Source organism: Harpia harpyja, chromosome 5, assembly GCF_026419915.1.
Source record: "Harpia harpyja isolate bHarHar1 chromosome 5, bHarHar1 primary haplotype, whole genome shotgun sequence".
Taxonomy (NCBI): Eukaryota; Metazoa; Chordata; class Aves; order Accipitriformes; family Accipitridae; genus Harpia; species Harpia harpyja.
This window is the reverse complement of record NC_068944.1, coordinates 33,223,708-33,238,474: the sequence shown is the minus strand read 5'-3', so window position 1 is coordinate 33,238,474 and position 14,767 is coordinate 33,223,708. Positions and strand designations below refer to the sequence as shown.

The 14,767-nt window shown below is 41.7% G+C and overlaps 1 protein-coding gene across 1 annotated transcript in view; it reads right to left on the bottom strand.

The window, feature by feature from the left end:
- LOC128142405 (chloride channel protein C-like) overlaps nt 1-14,767 on the bottom strand; it is an 82,490-nt gene that overhangs the window by 25,450 nt on the left and 42,273 nt on the right. Inside the window, 1 exon segment of the mRNA XM_052788465.1 lies at nt 11,421-11,587. Coding sequence (XP_052644425.1) covers nt 11,421-11,587 — 167 coding nt within the window.

Below are 14,767 nucleotides of genomic sequence, written 5' to 3'. Positions count from 1 at the left end.
TGATTAGTAGTGTGTGTGGAAATGTCTCAGTCCAAACAAGCAGCTGTCTGGCACACACCTGCTCTCAGCCCTTATACGTATATCGACAGCACTGCGAGTCCAACACAAGGCACTGCACCAGGGCCATTGAAGAGCGGCATCCAACAGACATGACCTGTAGAAGACTACATTTGGTGGAAACGTGAGAGTTCTGAAATGGCTTCTCACCTCAGCCATGGGGGATCCGAACCCTCACCTGGGATCTCCAAGACACGGGGGATGCTGAAGCACCCAGGTTCTCAGGGGGCTGGGAGCAAACACCCTCCCACCGAGGCTGCTCAGCTGAATGGTCAGGAAAGGAGGACCCCTGCAAGCAATGCCTAGCTGGTTCTAGAGACAACACATATGAATGTGTGTAAATGTACACAAAGATGGATTACCAATCTTGATGTCTAACGGGCTAACCCTTAACGCTGGTGGACATACTACTTATTATTACTGTATTCAGAATGGGAATGATTCAGCTATCCTTGTAGTTTTCAAATTATTATCTGACCCTGTAGGAATCTTCCCCTCGCCCCCCCCCCCAAAAAAAGTAAAAGTGTTAAGCTTGTGTTAAATCCATCTGCCCTGGCATTATAATCAGAGGCAAAGAAAGTCATTTCTCAAAATGACCCCAGTACAAGCTATTTAAATTGAAAGTAATGTTTCAAACAAACTTCCATAGGAATAAAGTGAAAGAAGCAAGTAAATTGAGCACTAAAATAAATACTTGTGATCTTGCTTATAACCAAAGAAACAGGGAAATGCATGTTCTCTGGATAGATCACTGCAGAGCAATTTCCAAGGGAAATTCGCAAAATACTAAGCTGGCTCTTGCAGTTTGAATGCAATGACATGATGAGTTTCTTGTAAACGTATGCCAAAAAACCTAATCCAAACTGGAAAGAAGAGAGGAAAGCTCCTATGAGACAGTTTTTATAAAAGCTTCATTCAGGGCCTCCACCCTCATGTACTGTACCAGCCACCTTAGCTTTTCCACTCTGCCTGGTCCAAGAAAGTACCGACTAATATATTAAAAATGTTGGCTTTAAAATCTTTGGGAATGGACAGTGACAGCAATATATGTTTTAATAATCAGACACAGATTATCAGATGACCTTTTAGTCAAAATGAGGTACAGAGATTTAGGTCTAACAGACTACAAAATGAGTAAACTAAGTAAAATGGATGGGAAAAAAATATGAAAAAGATTTCAAATTGCTCGGTCCCTCCAAGAATCAGGCACTTTCTAGTGGAAAAGTGTAGTCAAGTTATTAAAACATAACATTGCGTATCTGGAGATACAGATTATACCCTGTTCCCAGTCCAGTAAATAGAAGGTTTTGACACTTAAAACCATGATTTCAAGCAAAACCACTTCTCATTCCAGCTGTACAATCAACTTCCTTGGGAAAGGCATTTAAGCCCTCGAACTTCAGCATTCCCATTTCTAAAACAAATCTAGCCCACTTCTTACACCACAAGCACATTGGGAACCATAATTAATTTTTCATAAAAATACTGTAAGCTACAACCTTCTACGTATATTCATCATTTTAAAAAAATATTTCTTTAACTAACCCACCTGCTCTCTAAGTACCATTCACGTGCAGCACATGTTTTTTCCTCAGTTATGACTTACGGCAAGGACCCACCACTACAAGTGGAGAATATGCGTGTACTTACATCCCAGTTAAAAATAAGATCATGAATGCTAGTATTACTTATCTACTCTTCCAGAAAATGAGTGGTGATCTCCCTGCACCTGACGGTGTATTTATAATGAAACACAGTCAATATATGCACCCGAAATTCTGGGAATGGATTTTGTGTGTCTGACTTGCTTTCTCTCTCTCCTTCCTTATCCCCAACACCAGGACTCAGCTTCCTTAGGCTTTTTCCATCTGCTGACGCTTTCATCTCCCACTCACCTACTGTCACAACTCCACGTATTGAATGGCAGCAGCTAATAAAACTATGCTCATGGCTTTATGACTTTCCATAAAACTACTCCATTCTGTGCCTTTTTTTTTGCCTTCTGCTGTGGCTCTGTGTACACTCAGTGTTCTGAAGAACAAGCCTCCCTTGTGATTGCATGAAATAGCATTTAACAGCTTCGCAAAACTGATATTATTTCTAAAATGGGTATTTCATTTCTCAAACATGCTGAAATTCATTAAAGTATTTTGTGCCATCTGTTTCCTCTTTGTAAATAAATAACTCTTTCCATCATGGCAACCACTATAACAAACTACTAATATTTATGAGGATGTAGCAACACTCACAGGAACAGAAAAAGTGACATATATGTGAACAGCAAAGAGAATCCATTTCAGCTTAAGGTGAATTTGGAAGCAGTCCCCAGTGCCAGAATGAAGATGATATCCTTACATGTTACTCAGGAACACTGAGGTATAACTCTTACATAAAAGGATGTCTGTATTCCCCTATCCAGCAAAGACCCCCAGGGGATTTCAGCCCACTTCGAGTCAGACCCACCATTTCTTGAATGAGTTCAAACAGTTGTTCAATGACATCTTCATGAGATCGGCCACTCTGCCGGCACAGCTGGCTTTCCGGTGAGGTTGGCTGGCTTTAAGTGGAAACTGTCAGTACCTGCCAAATGGTGGCCAGACACCAGAGCAGACTTAACTAATTAGTGGAAAACCCCATCCGATGGCTGGATGCGATTTCTCTGTGTGTGTATGTGTGAGCTCCACCTGCGTGCTACCACATCTGAAGGCTGTGGTGGTACCCATACAGGCAGCCTGTCCTCCCAGGTGAGCCAAAAGGGAGTCAGTCTCCTCCTTGCTGGGCCAGCAGAAGCCGTTTCAAGTTTCCCACAGCTGAAAGTCGCTGTGTGCATGTTTTACGTAAGGGCCTGTAGGAGCCGGAGCGGCTCGCTCGCTGCCCACCAGTGAGCTGTGAAACACAGGTGATTAGTTCCAGATGCTGCTTCAGTGCCTTTCCTTCTGCGGAGAGTGTGCAGAAGTCACCTCTTTCGGTTTCATGGGAGTCCCCAGAAATGGGAAACACACCAAAAGTCGGTGTGGCTTTGTTATCCCTCCCTCAACATCAGACAGGCTGCAGCAGCAACTTAGAGTCTGTGGAAACACTTCTCCATGAGCTGAAGGGATCTGTGTTACACTTGCTATGGACCTTACAGCTGATTCATGAGGGACCTTACAGCAAGAACCAGAAGCTCATATAAGTTCCCATCCGTTGTCACAGCATACCCAATAGTTGCAGCAAGTTTGCCAACCCCATGACAGTCCCATTCACACTCTAACTGGAACCTTGCTTTGGACAGGTAAGAGAAGCGCCTTGTGACAGAAACCAGAGGAACAGGATAGCTGCTTCAAAACTCACTGTATTTGATCTGCCTGTTCATGCCTCCAAACTTTCTCCCTAAGGTTGTGACCAACTGCACCAAACCAGTCTTTCAAACTTCTTATAAGTTTGTTTCTCTTAAAAAGCTCGCTACAGGAAAGCCATTTTTGTCACCACTTCTGAATTATAATAAAAGCAGATCATGTAGCTGCATCTAATAATTTACAGTACAACATTCACTTGTAAATTCAAAACATTTTCTTCTTAGCATACCGTGATCACAATCAGTATATAATCTTGGTAGAACTTGCCATCTACATTTTGCATAGTCAGGGGCAGGGGGGAATCCAGCTTTAATTGTTTATGAAAAAAATGGGGCGATAGAGAAGCTGAGCCTGCAGTTTTCAGACATATCAGAAAATATAATTTCTTAGAGCCTGAAAACATTCTAGTGTAAAACATTTTGGACTCATGGAAAGGTAATTGTGCAAATATACAGGCCCTGTGTAAACATTAAAGTATTTACAAGGTCCTCCAAGGACTTCAGTCAAACAGATTGCTGGCTCGTCTTCGCTATCCTTGTCATTATATTTTTCTGTATTCGTGCTTCTATTGTACATACTTGGTTATGAGAACTGTGGTAACTACCAATACATTTTGAAGTGCAGTAGGTCAGCAGTGAGCTATTACTCAGCCTCCAGCCTTTTCTATCAAAGGAGGGTGCTGCTGGCCAGGTCTCCACAAGCCCTCCTCTTGGCCAGCTCCACGCTTGCTCCTCATCCACTGCTCTGTGTAAGCCTGCAGCTCCTAACCTTGAGGGCACAGCGCTAGCTCCAGCTCTCATACTGGACATTTTAGGAAAGGGAACGGCTAAGGGTAGGAAATGTTTATGTTAGGTTGGAGGAAGGGTTATATCTGCTGGTATTTATTGTAGCATGGAAAGAGTAATTTGTTTTATTTGTTCAGACTCTGCTCTAAAAATAAACAGTAATGCAACCAGAATCTTGGGCATCTTTATATGGCTTTACCAATCTAAATAAATAAAGTCATTTTGATTCATGCAGTACCTTTAGGTAGTAGCTTCATTAAATAGTCAAAGTTAGAGCAAGTCGAAAATCATCTTCTAGAGTTCACAAGAAATTTTGCCTTTTACATAAGGCCTTTTGTTTAAGAATTTGACAATACTTGGCAAAGACAACAGACATTGAAAGCCACAAGAGGTATATAGGCACTATTTTTCCTTCTGTAAATTAGAAGATTGAAAAATAAATTGGTTTGGCCAAAGTAGCATAAGGAAATGGGGCAGACTCAAAAAGAGAACAGTCACTCCTCCTTCGTCTCCTGCTTCTCTCCATATAGCCTTCCTCTTCCTGTCTCATCTGAATATTCATATTAATACGATTACACTGTTTGCATGTGACTTTTTCATAACAGACGTTATTCAAATTTGGACAGTGAAATCACTTCATGCTAAATTTGAAATTTGGGGTGAAATTTAACAGTAAAAAAAATCTCACAAAACAGTGTCTCCAGTCACTGAAGATTAAGCCTGAAAAGGCCCATTAGGTCATTTTTGTAGATCACTCAGTGTCACTGAGTCTCGTTTTTCCCCAAAATCCTGTAAAGAGAGATAACCAGATCTCCTGGAAACTACAGAGCTAAGTAGCCTTGTTTACCACCACCTGTCATAGAGCAAAAAAATGCATCAATAATGTAAGTATTGGGGTTAATATACAGCAGTAACTCTGCCCAGCTGGAAGTTCACCTTCCATTCATGTTCAGATTAAGACAACCTTCTTCACACAGATTCATGTGCACCAAGTCTTCACCTTTTTTTTTAGGAGCAGTTCTGGATAATTTGGAGCCAAGCACAGCCTGAAGGCTTGAGCACAGTGAAGCAAGCTAGTATCAGCCTCTTGCCAGTTTAAAAGGATTGCAAAGGAGACAGGCTAGACTTTCCTACAGAGATCTGCGGTGCAGGGCCAGGGGGGAGCAATAAGTCCTTTCACCCATCCCACATGGGCACCACCAACCCCACGTTGAAAACAAAGCAAGGCCGTGCTGCTGTTGTTCCATGCACATAAAGTGACATCTGGCTCTGCCACAGTATTTTTGTCAGGGGATCAATACTGCCATTTATGGCTCGTACAGTTGCTTCTCAGGTAATGGGATCACACTAAACTCAAAACCCAGCACGGGAGAGTAGGCAAAAAAAAGGGACTAAAAACGGTTCTTTGCCATGTTTGCTTAAGCCTGACAGAGAGGCAACTTAAAGCCCAAATGTAATTTTAATAAATCTCACCCACATCTCAACACCTTCCCTCCACCTTTTCTGTAGCAGCCAGGGTTCTCCCCAGACAAAGCATGGCCTTGTTACAGCCCCTCCCTTTTTCCTTTGTGCAGCCAGAACAGGATCCAGCTTCCACCGCAAACACTCTACAAAAGATGGGCTGGATGCCCTCTGATGCGAAAACATTGCCAAGTCCACCCCCTAATGATGCCTTTCAGGATGAAAGCGCCAAGCAGCCATGAAACACACCGGTTTCTCAAAGAGGCAAGACGGGATGCACCACGTGCATCTCGGTGAGTTATCTTTGAATGAACACTTGTGTCAGCAAGATGGGTAAGGAATCTTTTAGTGTAGTAGTTGCTAGTCTAGGCCCAAACCTAAAGCACCCCCCTCCCCCTCAAAGTCTGGTGATTTTCAAAATCCAAAGCCCTCATCTAAAAAGTTCGATAATTACCCCAAATTTTATAACAGGCCAAACCGGGACCTTGGATCCCAAATAACCCTCAAACTTGGGTTGGCTCAAATTCTGGATCCAATGTCTGTGGTATGGGCTAAGGCAAAACTAGAAAGGAGACAGAAAAAAAATCAGCCTTGCCCCATGGATCTTTAATATAGGGCCACCTCTGATAGACTTTAAAAAAATATAATGAGACCACTATAATATATATTCCAGCCAAAATTGTTGGCTCCCAAAACCAGCTTTATATGGTATGCAATACAGAAACACCCAGGAGACGCTATAAGAACTTTGACAAGGCTAATATTAAGCTAGAACAAAACAGAACTACTGGCACCAGCTCCACTCAGCTCTTAAGTAAACTTGTCCCATTAAAAAGTAGCCTCTAAGATATTTTCTCTCTGAAGTGTATAGTAGCTTATAAAAAGCAGGAAGGGATGCCAAGTCATAGATGTGTTCAAGTACTCCTTACCCTCATTAAAGAACATTCCCTGGCAGCCAGCAGCTTTGAGTGTTCCAGTGAACCAGATTTTATAAGGGGGGTGTTTACAGTGGTGTGCAATGTAGCTGGAAATCATGGTGCACCGTAGCAGCCCTGTACTAGATACAGCTGTGTTTGGAGCCTTATCACCCAGGGCACAGAATACAACCAGCAGTGTGATCAATGAGGTTCCAAAAAAATAATGAGTATTAAGAAAACAAATCTCAAGCCTCTCTGCTCCATAGGAAGAAAGGCATCCAGAGATGCCAGTGCCTAAATACGGATTAGGTAGTGAAATACCACTGAGGATCTAGGTCTCACTTCCACCAGCTTCATATATAACAGTATTTACAGAGATGTCTTCATAGTGAACATGCATATAATTTAGCTTTCTCATGTACCCACTGATTTCCACAGCAGTTAGGAGTTAAATTCTTTTGTGGATCTGGAGCTTAATGCCACCCCCCACCTTGTTAATATAAAGGCTATTTTCTCTTCTCAGTTCAGTGTCTAACACATCTTCTGCCTGGGGATGTTGTGCAGCCCTGTAAGAGGAATCAACATATGATTGAATACAGAAGGTCTTTTCATCCTTAACACCGATGAAGAACTGGGAAAGAGAAGATCTGCACTTTCTCTCTAACAGTATGAGTGCTGAGGACCTAAAAACATGTGTTCTCTTGAGTTTCTCATTTTTCCTCCCTGCACCAACCAGGCACTGTTTTCCAAAGGCTTTTCAGCTTCAGTTGGAGAAGGATCCCGATTTATGTGGCATTTCTATGGCATTTAAGCAAGCTGTTATCCAAATTTTTCACTCTGCATATACGAATACAATTTATCACCTGTTTATAAAGACATGCTAGCTACTAGTTCCTACACAGCGGACTCCTGTCCCTGTTATGATTTGGGGAATCCAGCAATGCACAGTTTATACATTTTGTGATCTTACAGAATAATTAATATTGAACAAAGAGGATGTAGAACCTGCCACACAAGTAACTGTGCCACCTACACTTTCCCAGAGCAGCAATAACATGGTTGCAAACCCTGAGCCAAGCTGACACAACCAGAGAAAGAGGATAGCCTGCACAAAATTACATCTGGGTGTAGGCATCTGAAGATAAAAATACTCCTAAAGTGTAGCAAATAAGTGGAACTTAAAAACAGCGGAGCCTCACATACTCTGGGTGGTCACTCTGAGATAAAAGGAAGACTAGAAAAGCAGATAGGCAGGCTCCCACAGCATCTTGTTAGCTGCAGGACCAGTCAGAGAGAAAACAAATGAGAAATCTTGGTCCGCAGGGAAAACACATGGAAAGAAAAGTCACAGCCAGGCACCTTTCTGTAGAATTTTGACTCAACTTTCAAGGATGCTCAGAAGCAATGAGGAAACAGAGATAAGGAAACATATAGAGGGACTGATTTTTTTTAACTGTCTTGTCTTAATCTGTGTATTTCTCATGCTAGGTAAAGTAATGGGATCTTGGTTTTGGAATTCTTACAAAGACTGCATGTTAGGCTTCATGATTTGTTTCAGTTATTACTTTTTTTACCTTAAGAGGCAGATTATAAATCCAGAGTTCCCTTGAGTCAATATTCAGGGTTTGGGATGCCAAAGGTATAAGACAGATCTAGGGGTCAGTTCAGATCCTGGAGGTCTAAGGTGGCTGAATGGTGAACCTTCATTTGTTTGAGGGAATAACAAGGTAACAGAGCATACAAGAAGTATGTTGGAGAGACCAAGAAATGGGCCGCTGCCATAGAATCATAGAAGCATAGAATGGTTTGGGTTGGAAGGAACCTTTGACAATCATCTAGTTCCACCCCCTGCTGCCACAGGCAGGGACACCTTCCACTAGACCAGGTTGATCAAAGCCCCATCCAACCTGGCCTGGAACACTTCCAGGGATGGGGCATCCACAACTTCTCTGGGCAACCTATTCCAGTGTCTCACCACCCTTATCATGATAAATGTCTTCCTTATGTCCAATCTAAACCTATCCTCTTTTAGTTTAAAACTGTTGCCCCTTCTCCTATCACTTCATGCCCTTGTAAAAAGTCCCTCTCCAGCTTTCTTGTAGGCCCCCTTTAGGTACTGGAAGGCTGCTATAAGGTGTCCCTGGAGCCTTCTCTTCTCCAGGCTGTTCAACCCAAACTCCCTCAGTCTGTCTTCACAGGAGAGATGGTGTTCCAGCCCTCTGATCATTTTTGTGGCCCTCCTCTGGATCTGCTATAAAAGGTCTGTGTCTTTCTTGTACTGAGGACCACAGAGCTGGATGCAGTACTCCAGGTGGGGTCTCATGAGAGCAGAGTAAATAGAGAGAATCACCTTCCTTGACCTGCTGGCCATACTTCTTTTCCTGCAGCCCAGGATACAATTGGCTTTCTGGGCTGCAATTACACACTGCCAGCTCATACCTAATTTTTCATCTACCAATATCTCCAAGTCCACAGGGCTGCTCTCAATCCATTCATTACCCTGTCTGTACTGATACTGGTGATTGCCCCAACACAGGTGCAGGACTTTGTTGAACTTCACAAGGTTCACAATGGCCCACTCCTCAAGCCTCTCAAGGTCCCTCTGGATGGCATCCTTTCCCTCAAGTGTATCAACTGCACTATTCAGCTTTGTGTCATCTGCAAACTTTCTGAGGGTACAGTCACACTGTATGTCATTAATAAAGATATTGCACAGTACCTGTCTCAATACGGACTCCTGAGAGACACCACTTGTTACTGATCTCCATTTGGACATTGAGCCATTGACTGCAACTCTTCAGATGCGGCCACTCAGGTAATTCCTTACCCATCAAATATGCCATCCATCAAACCCATGTCTCTCCAATTTAGCTAAAAGGATTTTGTATGGGACTGTATCAAAGGCCTTACAGAAGTCCAAGTAGATGACATCCATAGGTCTTCCCTTGTCCACTGATGCAGTCACTTTATCGTAGAAGGCCACTAGATTAGTCAGGCATGATTTGCCTTTTGTGAAGTCACATTGGCTGTCTTGAATCACCTCTCTGTCTTCCAAATGCCTCGACATAGCTTCCAGCAGGATCTGTTCCGTGATCTCACCAGGCACAAAGGTGAGGCTGACTGGTTGGTAGTTCCTGGGGTCCTCCTTTTTATCCTTTTTAAAAATGAGTGTGATGTTTCCCTTTTTCCAGTCACTGAGGACTTCACCTGACTGCCAAGGCTTTTCAAATATGACGGAGACCGGCTTAGCAACTACATTTTCCAGTTCAGATGTGTATCGGCCTATTCAGACTATGTCTAAGAGGATATACATTAAAACTTGGCAGCCTGTAAAGTGTCTAGCTATAAAATCTTTACCAAGTTGTGATACTATGTATTTTGCTTCAGAGTATCATTATACTCTGTGACCAAGTTATCCAGAGACTTTCTTTAATGTTCCTGGAGAGGAAAGGGAAAAGAGTGGGGGGGAAATTAGATTTTTTATATATATATATATATAAAAAAATATATATGTATTTGTACTTCAAGTGAATAGGACCTCACTCTGAACCAGGAGAGCAGCTATAATTCTTTCCATGGACTTGTCATCTAACTGGAATACCATGGGAAATTTTATGACTTCTTCCCCTCTGTTTTATCTGCCATGGTACATATAGAAGTCATCCATAATGACACAGATTGTTTTTATTTCCTCCTACCACATTGCTGGCTCTTTTTCCTCTCATGTCAAATACAGTTAGATTATACCCAGCATTCACTGTGCCTGCTAAAAAATTTCAGATATGGCTACATTTGGAAGAAAGTTATAAAGTGTGGAGAGAATGAGTCACCAATATCTTATTCTTCTAAAAGGTCATCTGAAACTAAGAGATTGTCCACTAGACCTCAATACTGGGAGAAATGACAGCTAAAGTGTCCTGCATATAGCTTTGGTTTTGGATATGTACTACCCAAATATGCCTTAAGAAAAACAAAAAGTCTTTCTATGGTAAATAAATGAATTCATTTTTCCTTCTATTTCTTCACTACATTACCTAATTCATCCCTAGAGAATATCTTAAAGAGTCAGCATTTCTGCTAATTATTTTATAGAAGACAATAGTACAGAGTTCTCACTAGCTACAGATAAATGTAGACCCAGCACCCTCATTTAGGAGAGAAAATGGTTCTTACTACTTTTTATAAATGCCCATGAACAGAGTGAAGTTTTGGATACTGGTCCACACACTGGAAGATACACAGGACAGGTTGGATTAACATAAGTTAAAAAATAAAAACCGTAACTTTTTTCCAAGCTATTCATTTAGTCTCGTCAGTGGAGGCGCTTTCAGAAGACAATTCATCCTACCTGCCTTAAAGTGCTATCCTCGGATGGCAGGAATTGCTGCCTGACAATGTACATCTTACAGTACCAAACACACAGGAAGCTCAGACTAGCATCCAGAGGTCGGGTAAGGCAAACTCCACCATAAGGAACTCTACATACTCTCTTGTTGTTCCTCCGCTCTATGGCATCTGCTCACAAGAAGGAGAGTCACAACTGTCTGTGAAAACCTCTACTAGGTTACCCATTGGACCAATTGGACCACTAATAAACAGCATCTAACTGGGCATTATAGAGCACTTACTGCTCTCAGGACTCTGGTGACAGTGGTAATTCAGATCCTACCATAAACTTGGAGAGAAAGGGAGTCTCTTTTGTTCTATTTGTACAGCACATCACACTGTGGGGATGTTGTTCAGGATCAGGGTCTCCTTTTACTCTTTTGTGCCTCCAAGTTCCAGGTCTTAGAGAACCCACACAGTCTCCGTGTAGAACATGACACAAAAAACTTACAGATCGGCAACATAAGAGACCTCACCATTTTCTCCTGTGACGAACAAAATGTTCCACATCCAAGTAGGGAATGCATTTCAGCTTCAGGAGGGAACCGTACAGGGATGCGTTGAACAAGTCACCAACCATCTTGGCCACCATGACAGCTAGCATTATCAATAGCAAGGACTGGACATCATTTGTGATCTCTACCTAAGGAGAAAACAGAACATTTGCATTTATTTCATATATCTGGAGACAATGGCAATGGTTGCACAGGACTACCTACTTCTTTCACGAGGGAATGGGAAGCAATTCAGTCTGCTAAAAGTGGAAAGGCACTCCCCCTCTTTTCCCAGGGATAGGTAATCAATCAAAACTTCTACCAGAGAGTCTTGGCTGATGCAGTGACAGCTCCCCCTCCCGTTCCTATCAGCTTGAAGCACTGCACTTACATTAAAACTCACATCTGATTCCCATATTTCAGGTGGCTTGTGATAATTTTGAAGTATCAGAGGAGGGCAAGTAGAGATGGAATAGCCAGATTGCTTAAAATAGCTTGGCATTGTGACAAATATTAAAAAATGCAAACAAATCCAAATATTTTTTCTTGCTCGCTGAGCTCAGCAGATATAAAATTGTTTTCCTATACTGCTCTTTCCTGACAGAACAAGTTCCTTGTACAAACATTGTCTTGAAGGATGCCAGAAAAGGGAACAAGAAGCTTTCAGCAGAAGTCCAGCTCAGGAGATCAAGCAGCAGGAACATCACACAGTTACCATGCTGAACAACATTCGGCAGTACAAGGCATGGTGCAGGCATCCCTGTGCCCATGATCACAAAACTATGAGTGTGGCACTGCAGCGCTGGTTATAGAGAAACATAAGCACAAATTACGGTATCTCCCCTAAAACATCTTTCCTAAGTATACTTGCACTTTATCCCTATGTAGTGAGGGTATAGTCAGATGAGTGGCAAAGTGAGTAGCATGTTTTAATACTTTATCCCCCTTCAGCTATTTGTTTTTACCTCCGTGGTTGGACACAGCCACCGTAACAGTACTGTTAGCTCACTGCAGCACAAAGGTAGACTGAGTTCACTTGACCTACTACTGTAAATGCCTAACAGCTGTGGTGGCAGTGACTTAACAAAGCACACCAATACAACTGCCTTTGAATAAAGGATTCACAGTGAAGAGTAATGTGAATGCACTTAATACTCTTTATGCCCAACTCACAATAAAGTCAAATAGTTTTCATGGTGAAAATGCATGCACAGAAATATTCTCTTTACGCTACCTTAATAAGACTTTTTTAGTAAAAACTGCTATCTCCTTTCACTTCCCACTATTTCCCCTACCATTGCATCCTATTAAAAAGGGATATTCATTAGCAATTATCCTGGGATTAAATATGCAAACTTTCCTCATAACACTAAGAGGCTTTTGCCCAGAAACTTCTCTCCAATTCAGACAAAGTGAATGGCTGCACATTGCTATTTAGTAGACCTCATTAGCTGGAGATTGTTAAGTACTCCAAGAATCTACATTCAAAGAATGCCAATAAACACGTTTCTGCCTGATAAGTGGTAGCAAATTTATCCAGGCTTATACTTTCACCCTCCTTCTGTCTCTGTTCTGGGTTTGGAAAGATAACATCCAGGATGATTTACAGTATATCCCAACAAGGCACTCATATGGCATGGTCAGCCGTGTACAATAGGGTCATGCAACTGTCCTTTCTGCTTGGACATAGGGATTCCTAATAACACCACAGCATTCTTTGAATGTCTCTTTAAACCTAGTATTCAACTGTTTTATTTAAAAACACCAGGAACATGTCAGTTGAAAGGAAAACAGCAACTGTGGGATTTTAAGAATTGCTCAATCATATCTGCCGCAACTCATTCACACAGATGGAGACTCCTTTATTGTGGATTCCTTTTAAGGTTTTTTTTTAAAGTATCTTGCTATGGGGAACTCTTCTGGAACAAAACCAGCATTAAAAATTAATATAAAAACACTCTAAAAAGCTATAAAAGCACTAAAACTCTAAATTTAAAAACTCTTGAAACTCAAACTCTAGAAAACACTCTCCAGTGATTGCTCTAACCTGTACAGAATATCTCTGGAACAGCAAGAACCAGCAAGAACCAGAGCCTGGCTTTCCAGGCTCTCCTCCTTGTTTTTCATCCCATTTTATCCCTTCCTCCTACCCTCCCATCCTCTAGCGGGAACACTCAAGCTGGCCTGGCCCAGGCCCTCATCCTTCATTGTCACAAACATTCAGCAGCGTTTTGCATCTGCTATTGAGAAACTCTGAGGCTTGTGCTGATTTTCCCCAGCCCTGCAGCCCTCCTGAGTGCTGGGATCTTGGGTGGGGGGTGGCTCCTCTCTACAACAGCACATTGAACGCTTGGAGCAAGTGCCTCTGGGTTCAGCGTCGGACTTCGCTTCCTCCAAGAGTTAACGCCTGATGAGCAGAAATGCTGTCTATCTTTGGCAGGCTAGTATGGCTGAGGTCATTAAAGACAGATATGTTAAAAGCATTTTGAGCAATATCTTTTGTAAGTAAGTAAATTTAAACTTTGGCCAAAATAGAGCTGATAGAGTTGTCCTGAACTCTCACTACAGATGGAAACTGGAGAGGCAATATTTGTGATATGAAATTTTCTTGGAAATAGGCAATACTAGAGCAAAAACATAAAGCAAATCTGCAGATGACTTAGAAATCAATGATATACTTGACGCATGAGCATGAAAAAGAGATAAAATAATTTATAAAATTTCAAGAAAACTTTGCATGAAAATTTAACCCATTATGTGACCTTAAGATAAGGTGAAGCTGTATACTAATTATAGATCAAGTTATTTATGAAGCCCAGCCTAAAGCACAAGTTTTATTAAAAAATTGACTTGATTTCACATCCAAGTATTTGGAGAGCTAGAGAAAACCTTACTTCCTTCGTACTGGGGGTTCTTGAGTTGTGGGAGAACATTTATTAGCTATAAAGGCATATCAAATGCAAGAATAAACTCCAGAGATCAAATAAGAAATGCTGGGGAAGGGAATTGCAACAAAGAAAGATTCACACACAAAAGATGCAGTCACTCATAGAAGAAAAAGTATGCTGCTCTTAGTGCCAAAGAAAAAGGAAGAATACATCAAAACCTGCCCAAACCCTGTAGCTAAAACCTAAGTCCATTAATGACAAGGATGATGGCCACGCAGAAGCAAAGTTCTCCTTAGGGTATTGTTATAAAAATCCAGGAAGCACAAGTTAATCCAAGAACTGTGATAGATTCAAGTCATCTTATATAAACATATGGACACACACAAACCTACACACACACATGTATGCGCTCTTCGTAAGGCTTTATTAGTATTCCCTGTT